General features: G+C 41.3%; 1 protein-coding gene and 1 long non-coding RNA gene across 6 annotated transcripts in view; one reads left to right on the top strand and one right to left on the bottom strand.

Moving 5' to 3' along the window:
- Positions 1-1,252: 1,252 nt before the first annotated feature.
- On the top strand, positions 1,253-13,416 carry LOC110979414 (uncharacterized). Of its 3 annotated transcripts, none has more exons than XM_087140115.1 (6): positions 1,253-1,689; positions 7,950-8,041; positions 8,294-8,389; positions 9,104-9,712; positions 10,680-10,700; positions 11,217-13,416. In XM_087140115.1, exons 2-6 carry the CDS (start codon positions 8,026-8,028, stop codon positions 11,372-11,374), a joined length of 900 nt encoding a protein of 299 aa, XP_086996241.1. In that variant the 5' UTR covers positions 1,253-1,689; positions 7,950-8,025; the 3' UTR covers positions 11,375-13,416. The 3 variants fall into 3 exon arrangements, with proteins under 3 accessions (XP_086996241.1, XP_022090879.2, XP_022090878.2); XM_022235187.2 differs by lacking the exon at positions 7,950-8,041 and adding an exon at positions 2,254-2,364 and having other exon boundaries at positions 1,254-1,689; XM_022235186.2 differs by lacking the exon at positions 7,950-8,041 and having other exon boundaries at positions 1,255-1,689.
- The window catches only part of LOC147798371 (uncharacterized), an 11,489-nt gene continuing 4,753 nt past the window's right edge, over positions 8,309-15,044 (bottom strand). Inside the window, exons 2-4 of one of the 3 annotated variants that reach the window (XR_015426168.1) lie at positions 10,572-10,733; positions 10,316-10,445; positions 8,309-8,442 (exon numbers count right to left, since the gene is read on the bottom strand). This is a non-coding gene — a long non-coding RNA (uncharacterized LOC147798371). Of the gene's footprint in view, positions 8,443-8,807; positions 8,890-10,315; positions 10,446-10,571; positions 10,734-15,044 lie in introns of those variants that run through there. The other 2 variants (XR_015426167.1, XR_015426169.1) reach the window with 2 other exon arrangements.

The following is a 15,044-nucleotide window of genomic DNA, read 5'->3' as shown; positions in this document are numbered from 1 at the left end:
ATTCGGCTCGGTAAAATGGCTGCGAGTGGATTCAATGACTCTATAAGCTGATTGAGGGCATTGCGAGTCCAGACTTTATTATACACGTCCGTGTCCGCAGTCCAGTATTCTTATGTCTCTGCAACCGTGATCTCCAGTGTTATCAAGGCTCTTCAACCTTGAAAACAAAACAGATAATCTCTCCAGGGTTCTCATGGCTCTACAGCCGTGATGTAATTATCTGCAAAGTTAATAAATGTGATGTACATATCTCAAAAAGCCTTCAGTCTCTGCAGCCATACACAAATAAGTTTAGTCTTCACCTGGCTATGTAGCCGTGACGTAATAACTACAGCGTTATCAAGGCTCTGCAGCCAAAATTCACAACATAATCTGCATTCTCATTGGTCTGCACTCACTATACAACATTGTGGGGCCTAAGGAGATTTTTTTACCCCGACGCTTTAATTATTCACTTCTCATGGCTCTGTAACCTCATACAATACATTTTCCACCTAATTCCTAAGGATCTGTAAGCCACATAAAAATCCAGCAATCTATGGTTGTAAGTGGTACGTGGAATTTTTTCATTATTGCTTGATTGAGAGTCGCAGTGCAATCATGCAAAAATAGGGTTCGTTTTCTTTGAACAGCGGACAATTGTTGTGTCCCACCAAAAAAGAATCCGATGATGCAGGAAAATGTCCGTAATCTATGACTTGTGGTAAAATCTATGACTTGATGAGCAATGGCCAAAAGGGTGCTGATGACCAATTAGGTACCATTAAGGTGCCCAAATGCCTTATTTGCTTTGATATGCAAAATGATTTTTGCTGTGAGGGAAATAGGCGGAACTATCCAGTTATTCTTGTCAGACCAGCAACAAGTAAACGCATCTACCCTTTCTAACCCAGGATTCCACAATCTGGAATCAAAGCCGGGCAACTTGTTAAGTGAATTGGCAAACCTATCCTCTGCATGTGGGCACTAGAGCCTCTGAAATCTTAGGAATAAGGAATCTGCTAGAAACCAATCTTCGTAATCTAGCATTCTGCTCAGATTGTGAGCTATTGCATTTTCTGAACGAGAAATCCATTCCGCATTGACTGCATCATTAGCAGGAGCTGACTTGTTGGATCACCGCTTTCAAACAGGTGCGAATAGTGTTAATAATGTATTTTGCACTCTATGAATATGTATAACACGACAGCAATCAGAACGGAGCTAACTGGTCAAATATGGATTGACGCACTGGATTGGACAGTATAGCTAGCAGTAATATCTCGGTTGGAGGGGATGTTTGTCGTGATCGTGGGGACTGGATTATACAAAATAAGACTTTCAATAAAAGTTCATGCCCTTTTTATTTTGATTAACAATGTAGTAAAGGAAAATAAAATGACTTCGCTAAACATACTGTAGATCTTTTGCTGGAGATGGTATCTGGATCAGAGCCAAGCCTTTGTGTATCACAGATTGAGGCATTTTTGCCTGCGACAGAAGCCAGAGCCTGCGACGGTTTACGGGATGATTAAAACCCGCATTATTTTTTGGTTGCAAAAACAAAACTAACGTGAAACACGACTTAGTTGGAGACTTTTGGTGAACATTGATGATAACGTCGGAGGAGTGGCAAGACCTGAAACCTTCCTGGAGCGGCAAATCTAAAAGCATTGCTGGAAGAGAATTTACCCCGCTACAGGAGTTCTAGTAAGTACGACCCTAAGCTAAATACTTCAGCTGAATTGTTTTCAACTCACCATCACATCTCTCTGCTCTCTTATTCGAGAGTTTTAGTTCGGGAAAGCTTTTCTGAAGAAAGTTTGAAGAGCTCTTCTCGAAATTTTCTCCGATCTTTCTCTTCGAACATTCATCTTGGATAAATATCCCCAATGCTTCAGCTGAGAAACTCATCCTTGTCGATCATAATTAGCTTCCATATCAGCTGTCGCCATCTCATCATTTTAACATCTTACCTGTTGCAGCCCTCATCAATACCATCACACGCATTTGAGCTTTTGAAAACACTAATGTTTCCATGCTCAACTTTCGAAGCAATATACAAATGAAGGAAGTTGACGGAATGGAGGAATTTTAACAGGAAAAGTCAGCACTTTCCCGTTTGATGACATTTCATCAAGCCTAACTCCTTTTTCAAAAACGTTTCTTTGTCCGAATGTTGCCTTGAACAGTTTACTCCAACAGCTGAGGCGATAGTAATGCTTTGAAAAAAAAAATTCTGGATTTGCAATATTTGATTAACTTCTACACTAGGAAATCAACCACCTGCACAACTGCCCACCAAATTGGGCCACTTTCATCGATCTAAATAACTGGAAAACGGCCGTCATAAACAAACGTTTCTCACCTCATGTTGTGTCACAGGTAACAAAATTAATTATCAATAAATTCTGAGAGTTTCTGCAATTTAGAAGAAGTAAATGAGATAAAGTGTTATGATGTGAATACTAATCGCACGACAATAACATGAGACAGAAGAGCTCTGATTTCCACGTTGGGTTGAAAAATAATGTCGCTTGGTACTGCCATGAAATTGACCATAAGCTTAGTACATGAATGTATATATTTTTAGACATCCGTGTTTTGATGTCGACAAAGTTTAAGCCTAACGAGATATGCCGTTTTGCAGTAATGATTTTTTCACACTGCATCGAGCAGAGAGAAGAGTTGAACGCTGCATGGTACACTGCTTTCAAAAATTCGATGTTTCGCAAAAACATCCAAATTTAACGATGTGAGTGTCAGGGCTGGCAAACTGGACATGACGTGGAGGAAAATGGGCGGCTATGTATCCGGAAGCACGCAAACGGAATACAGTTCATCCCGGTTCTTGTGAACAAAGTGTGATACCAAGTTTTCAGCCGATAAGCGTCTGGCTGCATCCAGTGAGGGTTAGTTTCGAGTTCGCGTCTAAGACCATTTAAAGCCACCGCGGCGGGGAACAGCTGCCATTTTCGTTTCTGACAAGTTATTTTAATGACTACTGTCATTAATTTTTATAATCTCGACCTACAACTCTCATGCGTTGTCGTATTCTTTAATTTTGAAGTAATTCTCACTATGATATTGACCTGTATTTTGAAAACTGTGTGACGTTACGGTCCCACCGAGAGGTAATAGGTTGGCTATTCCTTGATTTTTTTTCGTGCAATGAATTTATTTCTCGAGCACATTTTGTAAGGAATTTTTGGGACGCTCATAACCTGTATTCGAGGCAAGTTTGACTTTTTTTTGCAGTTAAGATTAAGACTTAATGGCAACTGACCACGGCCAGTACAATAGTTGTTACAGCAACTCAGTAATATTATGGTTGCTGATTGCTTGTTTATTGTGGACACCAGCAAACGGAATTTGTATTGATGTGATAATGTCCCGATTACATCATGTTAAGGATTTCCCCTACCCTTTGCTTCAGTAAAGCTGCTGTGTTGCAGATTGAGAAAAGCGCCCAGCTTTGATTTTCTGATACACCAAACCAACAGCGTAATGCAGATAAGGTTTATAATGGGCCGGAATATATCTCGTCATTCTGAAGACGTATGCAGTAAGAAAATAAGAAGTCAGGGGTTCGACTCCCAGACGAGCAAGCTTGTGATTTTTCCCAACTCTTGCGCCGCAGTTGAGAATACAGTGTGATTGTAAACATCGGTGTAAACCTAATTTGATTGGACCGTTTGCAACTCTAATGAACCTGAATGACGGGGAAATAGCACGCGTTGTCCCATAAAAGATCGCTAGTCTTTTCCATTTTTCGGCAAGGGAGGTATTACACTCGCCTGCTATTTTGGCAACCCATTTGTCTTATAGGAACGCCAAGGAAGAGAGAGATGGTGTTCCGGGATGAGACTATATATAGACAATAAAATGAAAGTGGTTGGCCTCATTCAAAATCGTTTTTTAATGCTCAAATTATATGGGCTCGCGCTAATTCTTCATGTAGGGCCTAAAAAAAATCGAAACAGTGAAAATAAAACCGAGAAGAGAATGCATGTTTTCTGCTCCGACAATACAGAATACCCTCAGAGTAAGAAGTTTGTGTTGCTTGTGTGTGACTATAAGCTTCCCTTCCCAAAAGAAGAGTTCTGCCATTGTTTGCTCAAGTGTTGACATTCTCTGAGCTTGTCGTAGCATATATCATGTTTGTACAAAATATCTCCTCAAAATACTTGCTTCCAACATTTCTTTCGAATGTTTCGTTCTGAAAAAAATTCAAAATATGTAAAGGCCGAGAGGAAAGGTTACCCAGTGAAACGAATTTTGAAGGGTGACTATATAGTTGGAGGGCTACTATAATTATATTGAGAACTGTTCTGGATCATTATCCTACCTTTTTAAGCCTTTCGGGGACGGTGGCCCGCTTCAAACAAGCAGGAAGGAGAGGAGGGAATGCACAGTACAGTTTCTTGGTGAACCCTACGTTGGTATAGTTTGTTGTCATGTTGACGTGGAAACCGGTACTTGGTGACAATGTTTTGGCCACAACATCACCTTTTGATTTCAATTAGTTCGCGTTTAACACACGCACCTGTCCATTGTCTGAATTGAACCTCAAGTGAACCAAACTTCCTTTGTGTGTCAGTCAGTGCAGTACGTGGCGATGAATAATGTTCCTGGCAAACATAATTCAAAACTTGCGCAATAATGGAATAACAACATTCAACCAACGTCAACTACAGTAATCACACTAACACATACATTAGTGGTTTTTTTGTGCAACATTCATCCAAGACCATTCCAGGAAAATTTATATTGAGCTGAGGTTCCGTTTTCAGTCCTATTGTCCATGGTAGCTTTGAGGGGACACTGAGAATCTTTAGAACTAATTCCTTCTAAGTCAAAACCATGAATATTGACGTCAGTGGCGTAAAAATGTCACCACTCGCCCTAAGCCGCAAAAGAAGGTTTTGTCATGATTTTTTTCGCAGCAAGTTTTATTTTCTGAGGAGTGATCCATCTCTTTTTACGGATGTGTATCAGACTCATGCGAACATGTAATGTACACATCTCTCCAAGTATACCTATACTAGCCTGGGAAAATAGCGCCGATAGCAATACCATCAAGATGTGATGTTTTTGCACGAATTATTGATGTGAATGATTACTTTTGACCGAAGAGCGAGAAGTGGAATTTTAATGCAAACAGATGGACGCCAAACACACTATTTGGGGCCAAGTTGTGAATTTTTGTCCTACTCGGGGTCCTTCGAAAGCCATCATAATTGTTGTGAGCAATTGACATGCTGGCCGTGACGACCTTCTGAATAAAGGTGATCAGGGAGCTCATGCAGGGATCGCAGATACTCAGAAGCTGTAAAAAAATTCTTTTCTCCTGCTCCCAGATCGATTCCCCTTGACGTGAATGGTTTCTGAGTTGAAAAAGCAACAGGTAAAAAACGTGTTTGCCCAAAAGTAATTTCAGCTTCTATCAGGCTCTTCACAGACGTATTGTCAGTGATTGTTGATAAGTTCGTATAGATTCGTTGTTGGGGGTCACAGTTATGGGTTGATCATTAACTTTAAAGTGTCTTCATAAAGGCCCTTTCAAAGACACGTAACATGTATTCGTACACGCTAAAGTAACACCTTTGGCTAGCAGTAGAAGTGCTTACTCATCATACGCGATGGTCTAGTGAAATCGTATTATTTCTCTTGAATGTAAAGCACTGTACTCTTCTATTGGTGACTGCCTCCCCCAATGACCCATCTATAGGTCTGGACAATAACAGTGTATGGCCATTTTGTCCATTCCCCAAACCCTGGCATTAGACCCCTGCAGTTTGCTGGAGTATGACGTCAGATTTGTGAGATTCGATTTTGCTGTTTAAAAGCAGCTCTCACCTAACACACTTTAAAAAAGGAACCCGCGGAATTTGTTGACAAACACCCCCCAAAAAGTTGAGGACGGAGTAACAACTTGCACTTTTCTAGATGTCATAGTAGTGCATTCCATTAATTACATGAGTCAAACTGCGTTACTTCTGGGAGAGATTTTCGGCGTTCATTTTGTAACTTTGTAAAATTTGCTCAAAATGTTACCCATGAAATACTAAAATTTCACTCACGCTCTATCATATTGATTTACTTACAAGCTTTGAGGCACCAAGTGTAAATAAGTGGCTTAAAAGAATTATTTTTTATGGCACAGCAATAACCGAAAACCAGAAAGGAAATCTGCCAAGAGGGAAGCTGTATCAGGGGTTCAGGAGTCCTGTTTTATTCTGTTGTTTAAACTTTTTTTATAATAAAATCTTTAACTTCGTTGTTCTCAAAGTCTTGGAACAATTCTGAACGACAAATCTTTTTCTACTTTTACATATTACATAATGTATTAATTGTTCCCAAAGATCTATTAAGTAAACTGGCTAGACATTGATAACATTAACTGATTAATCTCTTGTTCGTCAAGAACCTTTTGGGGCGCTGCACTTTCATCTTTAATGTAACTATTACATTATTTATCTCAAACTGTCATTAATAACGAAACATAAGATCAGCAACGACCATGTAGCACGACAGCTTAAATGTTTTAACCCATAACATCACTGAGAACTCACGCATGCTGACCCCAAAATGACATAAATGACTCGATTGTTCAAATTTGTAGCCTCGTTTCTGTGGGGCTGATACGCCCCCTCCCGGAAGAAATCCTGAACTCAACAGACAGAACCAGCAAGTCCTTACTTGGCGGTTGCAAGAGGAGGTGGAGGGAAAAGGTTTTTCTTCGACAGACTGCAGGCAAAAGTCCGCTGATTTGCAGTGTGACCATGTACGTACGTGCCAGCAAGGCACCGCTAGATGGAGAAAAACCGCATGTTGTTACTATAACAACTTTCGGCCAATCGCGTGCCTTTCGACGCGTGACAGAATTGTTGTAGCCAGTGAAAGCTTTCCGCCTCCAGGTGTCTCACGCATGTTAAGGGACCGTCTTGTGTGTTGTTTACTTTTACAATTTGACCACAGCGAAGGGAAGGCCCGGACAAACTTCGGCGATTGCGCGCCATAAACTAGATTAAACGTGCGTATCGTTTAATCTTCATATACTTATTTTGTGTATTATATGATTCAGTTTTGCTCCTAATTTACGAGTTCACGTATTGGCATAATGTTAACTGACAAACAATTATTTACATATAATTTCCATAGGCGAAAGATTTAAACAATAATTCTGATAAATAATCTATGTTTGATACGGTGTATCACATTTAATATGAGTTAATGCGCACGCGAGATCCACGAGGCAGGATATGAAATGCGAGACCCAAGAGGCGAGACATCGTGGCAAAATGCAAAATGGCGGATGTAGAACCCTTACCAACAGGTGCAGCAGGGGAGACAAATCTCTGAACAACAATCAAAGAGTCTGAACGACCGATCACGCATCCCGTCTGGGACGCAATTTCAGGCACTTAACTTGTGGACAGGCTCACACCTTTGGTATGGCGGCTGTTTCGATGACATATCAACTGCGTGAGCTAGTCCACGGCTTTGATGTTCCATCCATCAGTCGCTGTGTGGTCATCCAGTTCGGTCACCACTCACGCAGTCCCAGATACAATAAACCAAACATTTCATCTTGAATGGTCACTCACGGGAAACAAGAGATGTAATTTTCGTTCACTGGACTGCTGATGGGTGCACAAGCTGGTGTTTAATTAAATAGAAGTGTATTTGCCACTGTAAATGTCAGCCATATTATGCGAGTTATACTCCAAGGAAGCCGGGACTGTAGGTATCAACAGGAATTTTTTTTCGGGGGAGGAGTTCAGCACTTATCAGCAGTAAACTGATGAAGAAATGACGGTGGTACATGAAAGGCAATTGCTGATTTTCATTCACTTTCATCCCTTTTTTTCCATATTGTCTTTTTTTCTAGTATTTTTGTTTTTCATTTTCTTTCTTTTTTATGGGGGCTTGCCTTACCCTTTGCGACTCGCCTGACTATTGCTCAGCGGTACGCTTACATCAGTGTATTAGGTCATATCGTGCTCCACTACCCCGTCAGCGTTCAAACTGAGTGTTCACCCTATGGCATTCCCAACAGGCAAGTAACCGGAACTCATTGTCAACGGGTAATGCGTATTTCGGTCGTAGCGCCCTCATACGCGGTGCAAAAACATTTTTCTCTCACCCTTATGTGCACATCGCATAATTTATACATTACTTTGTATCCAAATTTTCCTTCAAACAAACTGTTCTCCCAATCCACAGGGGCACAAATCTTGATTTAAAACTTTTTGTGGAAATATTCATGTTTGTTTGGAATCACCATAGTCATGTCATCTCTGTTTCCAAGGTCTTTCTACAAGAAGGCGAGCAAAGGTCCAAGCTGGCTTCACAATGGGAAAGAGCGCCCTCCAACTTATCGCTGTTCTAGTACTTCTCGTGCCAGGTGAGGGGACATAATTGAAAGGAGATCGGAATCTCCCGGGTAGGACCTTTCCCCTGGGGAAATAATAAAGAATGACCACTCTTTAAAGTCAGGACTTTGATCGTCTGCATATCTGTTTATAGCTTGACTGTCTTCCTACAAATTTGACATGTGCTTCGAAGACTTCAAGTTTTGTAGTTAAGTTATTCCCATTTTGTAACCGATCAAAGTAACCAACCAAGGATGTATTATCCTACGCACATGTACACAAAGACATGTACTGTATACCATGCAAGAGCATATATACACACAGAGTCGTGTTCAGTTTGTTACACCAACAATTTATTACAATTCAACACGGTCCAAGAGAATAACCACGGACACTTAGGCTACCACCTAGGACAAATACTGCCTGACCATGGTTGAAAAAATGCACAAACCTTCTGCAAAGAGCTGGGCACGATTGTCTCGAGGGTTCTGCCCCTCCCCCATGAAAAAAAATCATAGCCCCATCAGCTTCCCTGGAAATTTGAAAGTAAAGACAATTATAATAGTAAATTGTAAGAAAATGGGCCCTGCAGCCCCCAGAAAATCTTGCTCCCCACTCACCCCCGTACTATAATAAACCTGGCTAAGCTACTTCTAGGCCTGCACACCATTAGACTTCACTGTAACAATTCCCCAAAGCTTAAACTTATTGCAGATAAATGACAAATGACTTTGTTCCGTGTTTAGAAATCATTGCACAGCCGCCACCTATGTTTGTGCCTGGCAGTGCTTCAACAGAAGTGTCAGTCGTATCGACATCAGCACCGACTGACACGACTTCAGACTCAGTCAACACGGCAACAAATACAGCATCCAGTCCAGACGGAATAATCACAACCACGGATGGAGATGTCACAGCCAACAGTGCCACGACCGCCAGTGAACCAACCGGAGATGTCACGACCAAAGACACCACGACCACCGCAGGTGCGCCGAATGATGCCACCACCTTAGTTTCGGACACTGTTGCGGGAGGTAACCCACCCACAACCGATTCCCCCGATGGTACGACATCCGCTGAAGATGTGACGACGGTAATCTTATCGACGACCAATGCAGCAGAGTTATCGACAGCCACTGCAACAGATGTATCGACAACCACCGCAACAGATTTATCGACAACCACTGCAACAGATGTATCGACAACCACTGCAACAGATTTATCGAGAGCCACTGCAACAGATGTATCGACAACCACTGCAACAAACGAATCGACGGCCAATGCAACAGATTTATCGACAGCTTTTGTAGCAGATGCATCGACAAATGCAGCAGATCCATCGACAACAGTCACAGGTGAGTGGCGATTCAAAGAAAATAAGCATGGGCGTAAATCCCAGGTGATGAGAAAAACAATTAAAAGTGGATTGTGGAGAATTTTTTTAACTTTCCAACGACTAAATTGTTTATAATATCCCTAAAAGGGAAAACAACTTTATAAGGCCATAAATATCCCATTCTGATGCAAGTCTGCATGAATTTGATGCACGTTACAGATATTCATCCATATCATAAACATCGCCCTCTATATAGTGTATACGGTGTCGCCAGCCCCCCTTCAAATTTCCATGGTCAGGCAAGTCATCCCCCACCTTTACCTTTCCCCGTCCCCCTCCCCAATTTCCAGCACAGATTTACACCACTGAAAATAAGTGAGGGGGCATGGGCTTCACTTCACGTCTCTGGCAGGAATAGACCTGTCCCGAGGTGGCTGCTGGATTGCCCCCGCCCTCCCATGTTCATAATTTCATCAGGTTTCCCTGGACTTATTGTTTGTCGCAATCACTGAGAGTCAGTATCACGAAAGTCCAGTTATGCCACAGAAGACGCCTAAACTATAATAAAAATTAGAATGACTTTTGACAGTTAGTAATTAGTTGGTCATTCGAACACACTTACAGTTCACCACGCAGTCGAGTACTGGATGAGGGAGTGAAGATTGGCCTGAGTGTAGAACCACTGTCAAAGTCTTTCGGGGAAAAATTGCCAGCTACGCACATGCCAGATCGAAATATCCGTTCCACCCCTCCTGCAGTAGAACAAAAGGGAAGAAAAGTCAATTTGCTTACTCCCAGCCATGGTTTCACAATAATACATGGAAAGCAATCGCCCAGAACCTTAGAAATGCTTTGTTGAGTTTCCAAAGTGTCACTACCTTGTTTCACCAATTAAGGATATAATTCCAAGATGTTTTCACTGAATTGTTGTAGTATTTTCAGCTTCTGTTTTATTGACTTTAATTGTCTTTTCCCTTTACCTCCAGAGCCGGAGCACACAGCAATTGGTAAGTAGAAGACAAAACCAGCAGAGGTTTTTCCTATAACAAAATGTGAATAATAATGGAAATAAAACAGATGTGTTTTCAAGGAGCTTTTCCGGGGGATTTTGCCATATGATGTATCGGGAACCAATTTTTCACAAAGTTATTTTTGGGTTATTCTAAGGGGAGGGGCTAAATTATGAGACTCTTTACACGCTTTGGTGAGGTACAGAAATTAGACATCCCCCGCTTAAAAACAATAGTACATTTTTTCTTTCTCAAATTATTATATACAAACAGAAAACAAGCCGAGAACCCTTCTTTGGGGTTCATGTTACCCGTTCCTTAACCCCCCCCCGCAGAAGGATTCATGATCAAGTCAAACATTCTCCGAAACTGCTTGTTCAGCTTGTGCAGTGTGAATTTGAAACTACGTAGGGATGGTATTCAAAAGAAGAGACCTACGATACAGCTAGTGCAAAACACATTTCGGGGTTAACTAGTGACTAGTCGCGATCGGGTTTTTTTCTCTTCTCGCAGCAACACCACCATCCCAGGGGCCCATCCCCTTGTCTGCGGGAGCGATCGCAGGCATCGTGATCGGCGTGGCAGCCTTTGTGATCCTCGTGGCCGTGGTCATTGGCGTTGTCGTCGTGAAGTGCATAGCTGCAGGGTCTGCGGTGGCTGCTGCACCTTAATCACCGCGTTGTCGAGGTCGGCAGGGGCGGTGTCCCAGGAAATGCGGTCACCGTTGAAATCTGTCTCATTTACTACAAACCGTCTATTGTCTGCACTCAATTATTTTAATTTTGGCCCAACGAGGCACACCCAATTCAACCAACGATTTCGAATTTCATATAGGGTTTAAGTTTCACACTACGATGGTCCCTGAACCTGATCAGCCTGGAAAGAAGGGCAGGGTCACTGCTAGGGTATATGCTTAGCTTATATCCTTTAGCAGAAAATTCTGAAATAGTGAAACGTTGTTAAAGAAAAGCATTACAGGGAAAGTCAAGGCCACAGACTAACCAGAAAATGACTCGAAACAAGCTCATCTGCTTCAAGTCCACTTGTATGCCAAGGCTCAAAGCGCAATGCCGTTAACTAAGGTTCAACTTCGGTATCTATGTCAGCCGGGATTTCTTGCACTGCATTTTTTGACTAGAGTTGAGTCAGTTTAACGTTGTGATCCGAGTCGAGTCATCGAGCCAAGTCATTTGGTGACTCGTGTCGAGTCGTAATGTAAACAAATTGAAACGAGTCAAATCAAATGCTTAGTTAAAGTCGATTCGAATCAAAAATATTTAAACGTGATACAGCAAATAAACAGAAGACGGATTCTCGTTCCCTGCATAGTCTCCAGGACGGAGAGCAGCCAAGCTGGCTCTTGTCAGAAAGTGAGGCTTTGGTCTTAGATCTGATTCTGCCTCGGGTCTTGTCTTGTTTGTTTTTTTTTTTGCTGCTTGTCAAGAACGTCAAATAATTCTAAACTAATTTCATTATACAAAGCTATTTCTATTTATTTAAAATACTGGCCTTTGTTCATTTATGTTTGAGTAATGTTTCGGGAAATCAGGGTATAAATTTAGCCGGCCTTCCAGCCATTGCTTGACAAAAAATAGCCTAAAGCAATGCTGAAACCACTGATCAAAAATAAATTATATACAGATCAGTCCAGTTCTGGATTAGCATCACACGATACAGAGCCGTGAGATATACGAGGTATAAGGTACCCCTACAACGTGACATGAACATAAGACATCGGTACCGGTGCTTTTATTTTCGAGACTCGAGGTCTTATTGGCTTTCGGTCAAGTCGATTCCTCTGAGGAGGGTCTGGAGTCGAGTTAAGTCAGTTGCTTGTAGTGACTTAGGTCGAGTCATTCACCCGTTGGGACTGGAGTCAAGTCGACAAAAATGTGACTTTTCGCTGAGAAAACAATTCAGTTATTAAAATAATAGGCAAAGCAGTAACACAGAGAAAACCTGGAGTTGAAAATGAAACCACGAAATGGGGTGCTGCATCTTCAAAATTGCCTGAGCAAAACTTAATATAAATGTACGTGTTTGTGTGTGTGTTTGAAAGAAACCCCTATCTCCATCAGACAGCGTCATTTTGCAGTTGAGTAAGAGTTGTAAATAGTGAGTCTGAATTTGTTATGATTTGCGGTGTTTATTTAGCTGATATGTTAATGTGTGTGTTTAATCTTATTCCTAAGAATAGCTTAAACTTATGTGCAAGGATGTGCGCGGATTGTTGACTGATTTTTTGCCGCTTTTGTTTTATTAGGGGGTCGTATCCTATGAGGGTCCCCGGGTGTCCGTCTTTTACGTCAGAGGGTATACCTGGTTCCTTTCTGTAAACGCGCACCTCTAATCCGTTGAAGATAAACCTTGTAAATTTCTGATCTCCGTGGCTATTTCCAGTTTTCAACCCGTTAATATAGATCTATTTCGTCAGTCATCATTGTTGTGACCCTGTGACAATTTTATTTTTAAGTTGAGTGAAGAAATCCTCAGGTGTTGGGTTTGGAATTAAGTACCTCTGTCATTGCTCGTCTGCATGACTGTATGGTGTGGTTCTGTAACTGATTTTCCATTCAATATTTGTATAATTAACATTTGCGAATTAAGTAAGTTTTATGCCATTATTTACTCTTAAAGTGTTCTCTGTTGCTGCAACTTCACTTTTGAACTACGGATTGCAAAGTGAAATAAACTTTAATTTAAAAAAAAACACACGAATAATGGTTATTAAAAGCCCAGCTTCTTTTCTGTTTATATGTGTCAAAAAAACAAATACGATGAATGAAAGTTATCCGTTGAAGGTGAAAACTGATTAAATAGATAAATAAATCTCCTGACATGGGTCATAGGTCAAATAGTATGATTTGCAGTTCGTAGAAAGAGTTTCCAGCTTAAGGGATATTACATGTATGTTATTTTTGCGCACAGGACTCACAGAAGCCACGTGGCCACACAAGATCTACTCCAGTCAGTACCGTCAGACCATCCTTGTGATTTTCCTCATTTAGATGAAAACAAAACTACTTCAAAGGGAAAAGCCGTGCACTATTGCACTCGTAAAAGCCTGACCGAGAGGAGCCACGGTTACCACTGACTCTGTCCGTGAACCTAATTTTAAACTGGATTAGACCCTGGAAAGTGAAGAAGGAAACTGTTTTCATTCAACCAGTTACAATCTATTGATGCTGTCTATATATAAGTGCATCGATCATGCAGGGAACTAACACAGTCTTCGGAGATGTCAAGTTACAAAAGCAAGCGACACTCGACACCAGACACTGTGACTTGATTGATGCTGGCTATTATGTCCTATTCAAAGAGAGGGAGCTGTTCTCTGTTAAAAGAGCGCAGCCCAGCGGATGTGATTCTGTCTGGTGCTTGATCATGTCACCGTGACTCGAACTTCAGCGTCGTTCAAACGTGTCGGTTGACCCGCTTCAGGGCCTGGGGGAATAATTTCATCTGAGGAGGCAGACGGTTGCAGCCCAGCAAATACGCTGTCACCAACAGCTATAATAATGATAAACATCGTCACTTCGAAAAACTCTCCTATGGGCCCGTGAGACAGACATCAAATAAAGCTCATTCACTCTACTTGCATTTTCAACTAACGTTTTAGTGCGTAACCGTAGCGTTCGGGGTAAGCTTTGGAAATGAATCTATTTAAAGTGATCATCCCTAAATGAAGTCCTCAAACTATGGCCAATCTAAAAACTGTAGCAATGTTTTGGACCTAATCTTGTGCACATTTTATAGAAGGAAAAACTAACAGTACAAGGCGAAAGCCTTAACCCTTCAGTGTTTACTGACAACCGTGTAGTGCACCGGCAACAATATGCATTAAGAGTGGAGCATTTTAGGCCCACGTAGTCTCTTTTGGGCCGTTTCTGAATGTAAAAACAAACAGAAGACTTGAATAAAAAAACTCGATGGGAATGGAATCGAACCTGCGTTCTTTGAACGGAATTAGGTCCTGTTGGTGTGGTGTTTTTTATTTTCAAATTTTAGTTGAGGGTGGAAAGGAAAGGAGCAATGTAGGAATATTTTCCAGATAAGAAATCATCCATTGAAGTCTAAGTTAGTTTATCACAAGTGACTGGGCGAAGTAACATCTATACGTAGTTAAAAAGATTTTACCGAAGGGCTGTTTTCTGAAATGTCATTCACAGTACCAATGGGAACTACAGAAGTCTGAAAAAGAGTTCAATGAGTGCTAGTAACTGGTTTAGGATATTCTCTTCTATTGAATGTTTCAAGTTTGGTTAATTTTGGCAGTCCTCATTTTGAATATTTTCCATAGGCTTTCCGATATTAGACTTAACTTAGAAAACAAATTATAAG

This window comes from Acanthaster planci, linkage group LG08 (assembly GCF_054643075.1).
Source record: "Acanthaster planci isolate LZ-2023a linkage group LG08, COTS_SCS, whole genome shotgun sequence".
NCBI classification, from domain to species: Eukaryota; Metazoa; Echinodermata; class Asteroidea; order Valvatida; family Acanthasteridae; genus Acanthaster; species Acanthaster planci.
Note: the sequence above shows the minus strand (reverse complement) of the source record. Positions and strands in the feature narration are given on the sequence as shown.

What these genes read in the sequence shown, in the direction of transcription:
- LOC110979414 (XM_087140115.1), top strand. An exon ending in TCTAGTACTTCTCGTGCCAG is followed by an intron (nt 8,390 to 9,103) that starts GTGAGGGGACAT and finishes TTCCGTGTTTAG; the next exon opens with AAATCATTGCACAGCCGCCA. An exon ending in TCCATCGACAACAGTCACAG is followed by an intron (nt 9,713 to 10,679) that starts GTGAGTGGCGAT and finishes CTTTACCTCCAG; the next exon opens with AGCCGGAGCACACAGCAATT.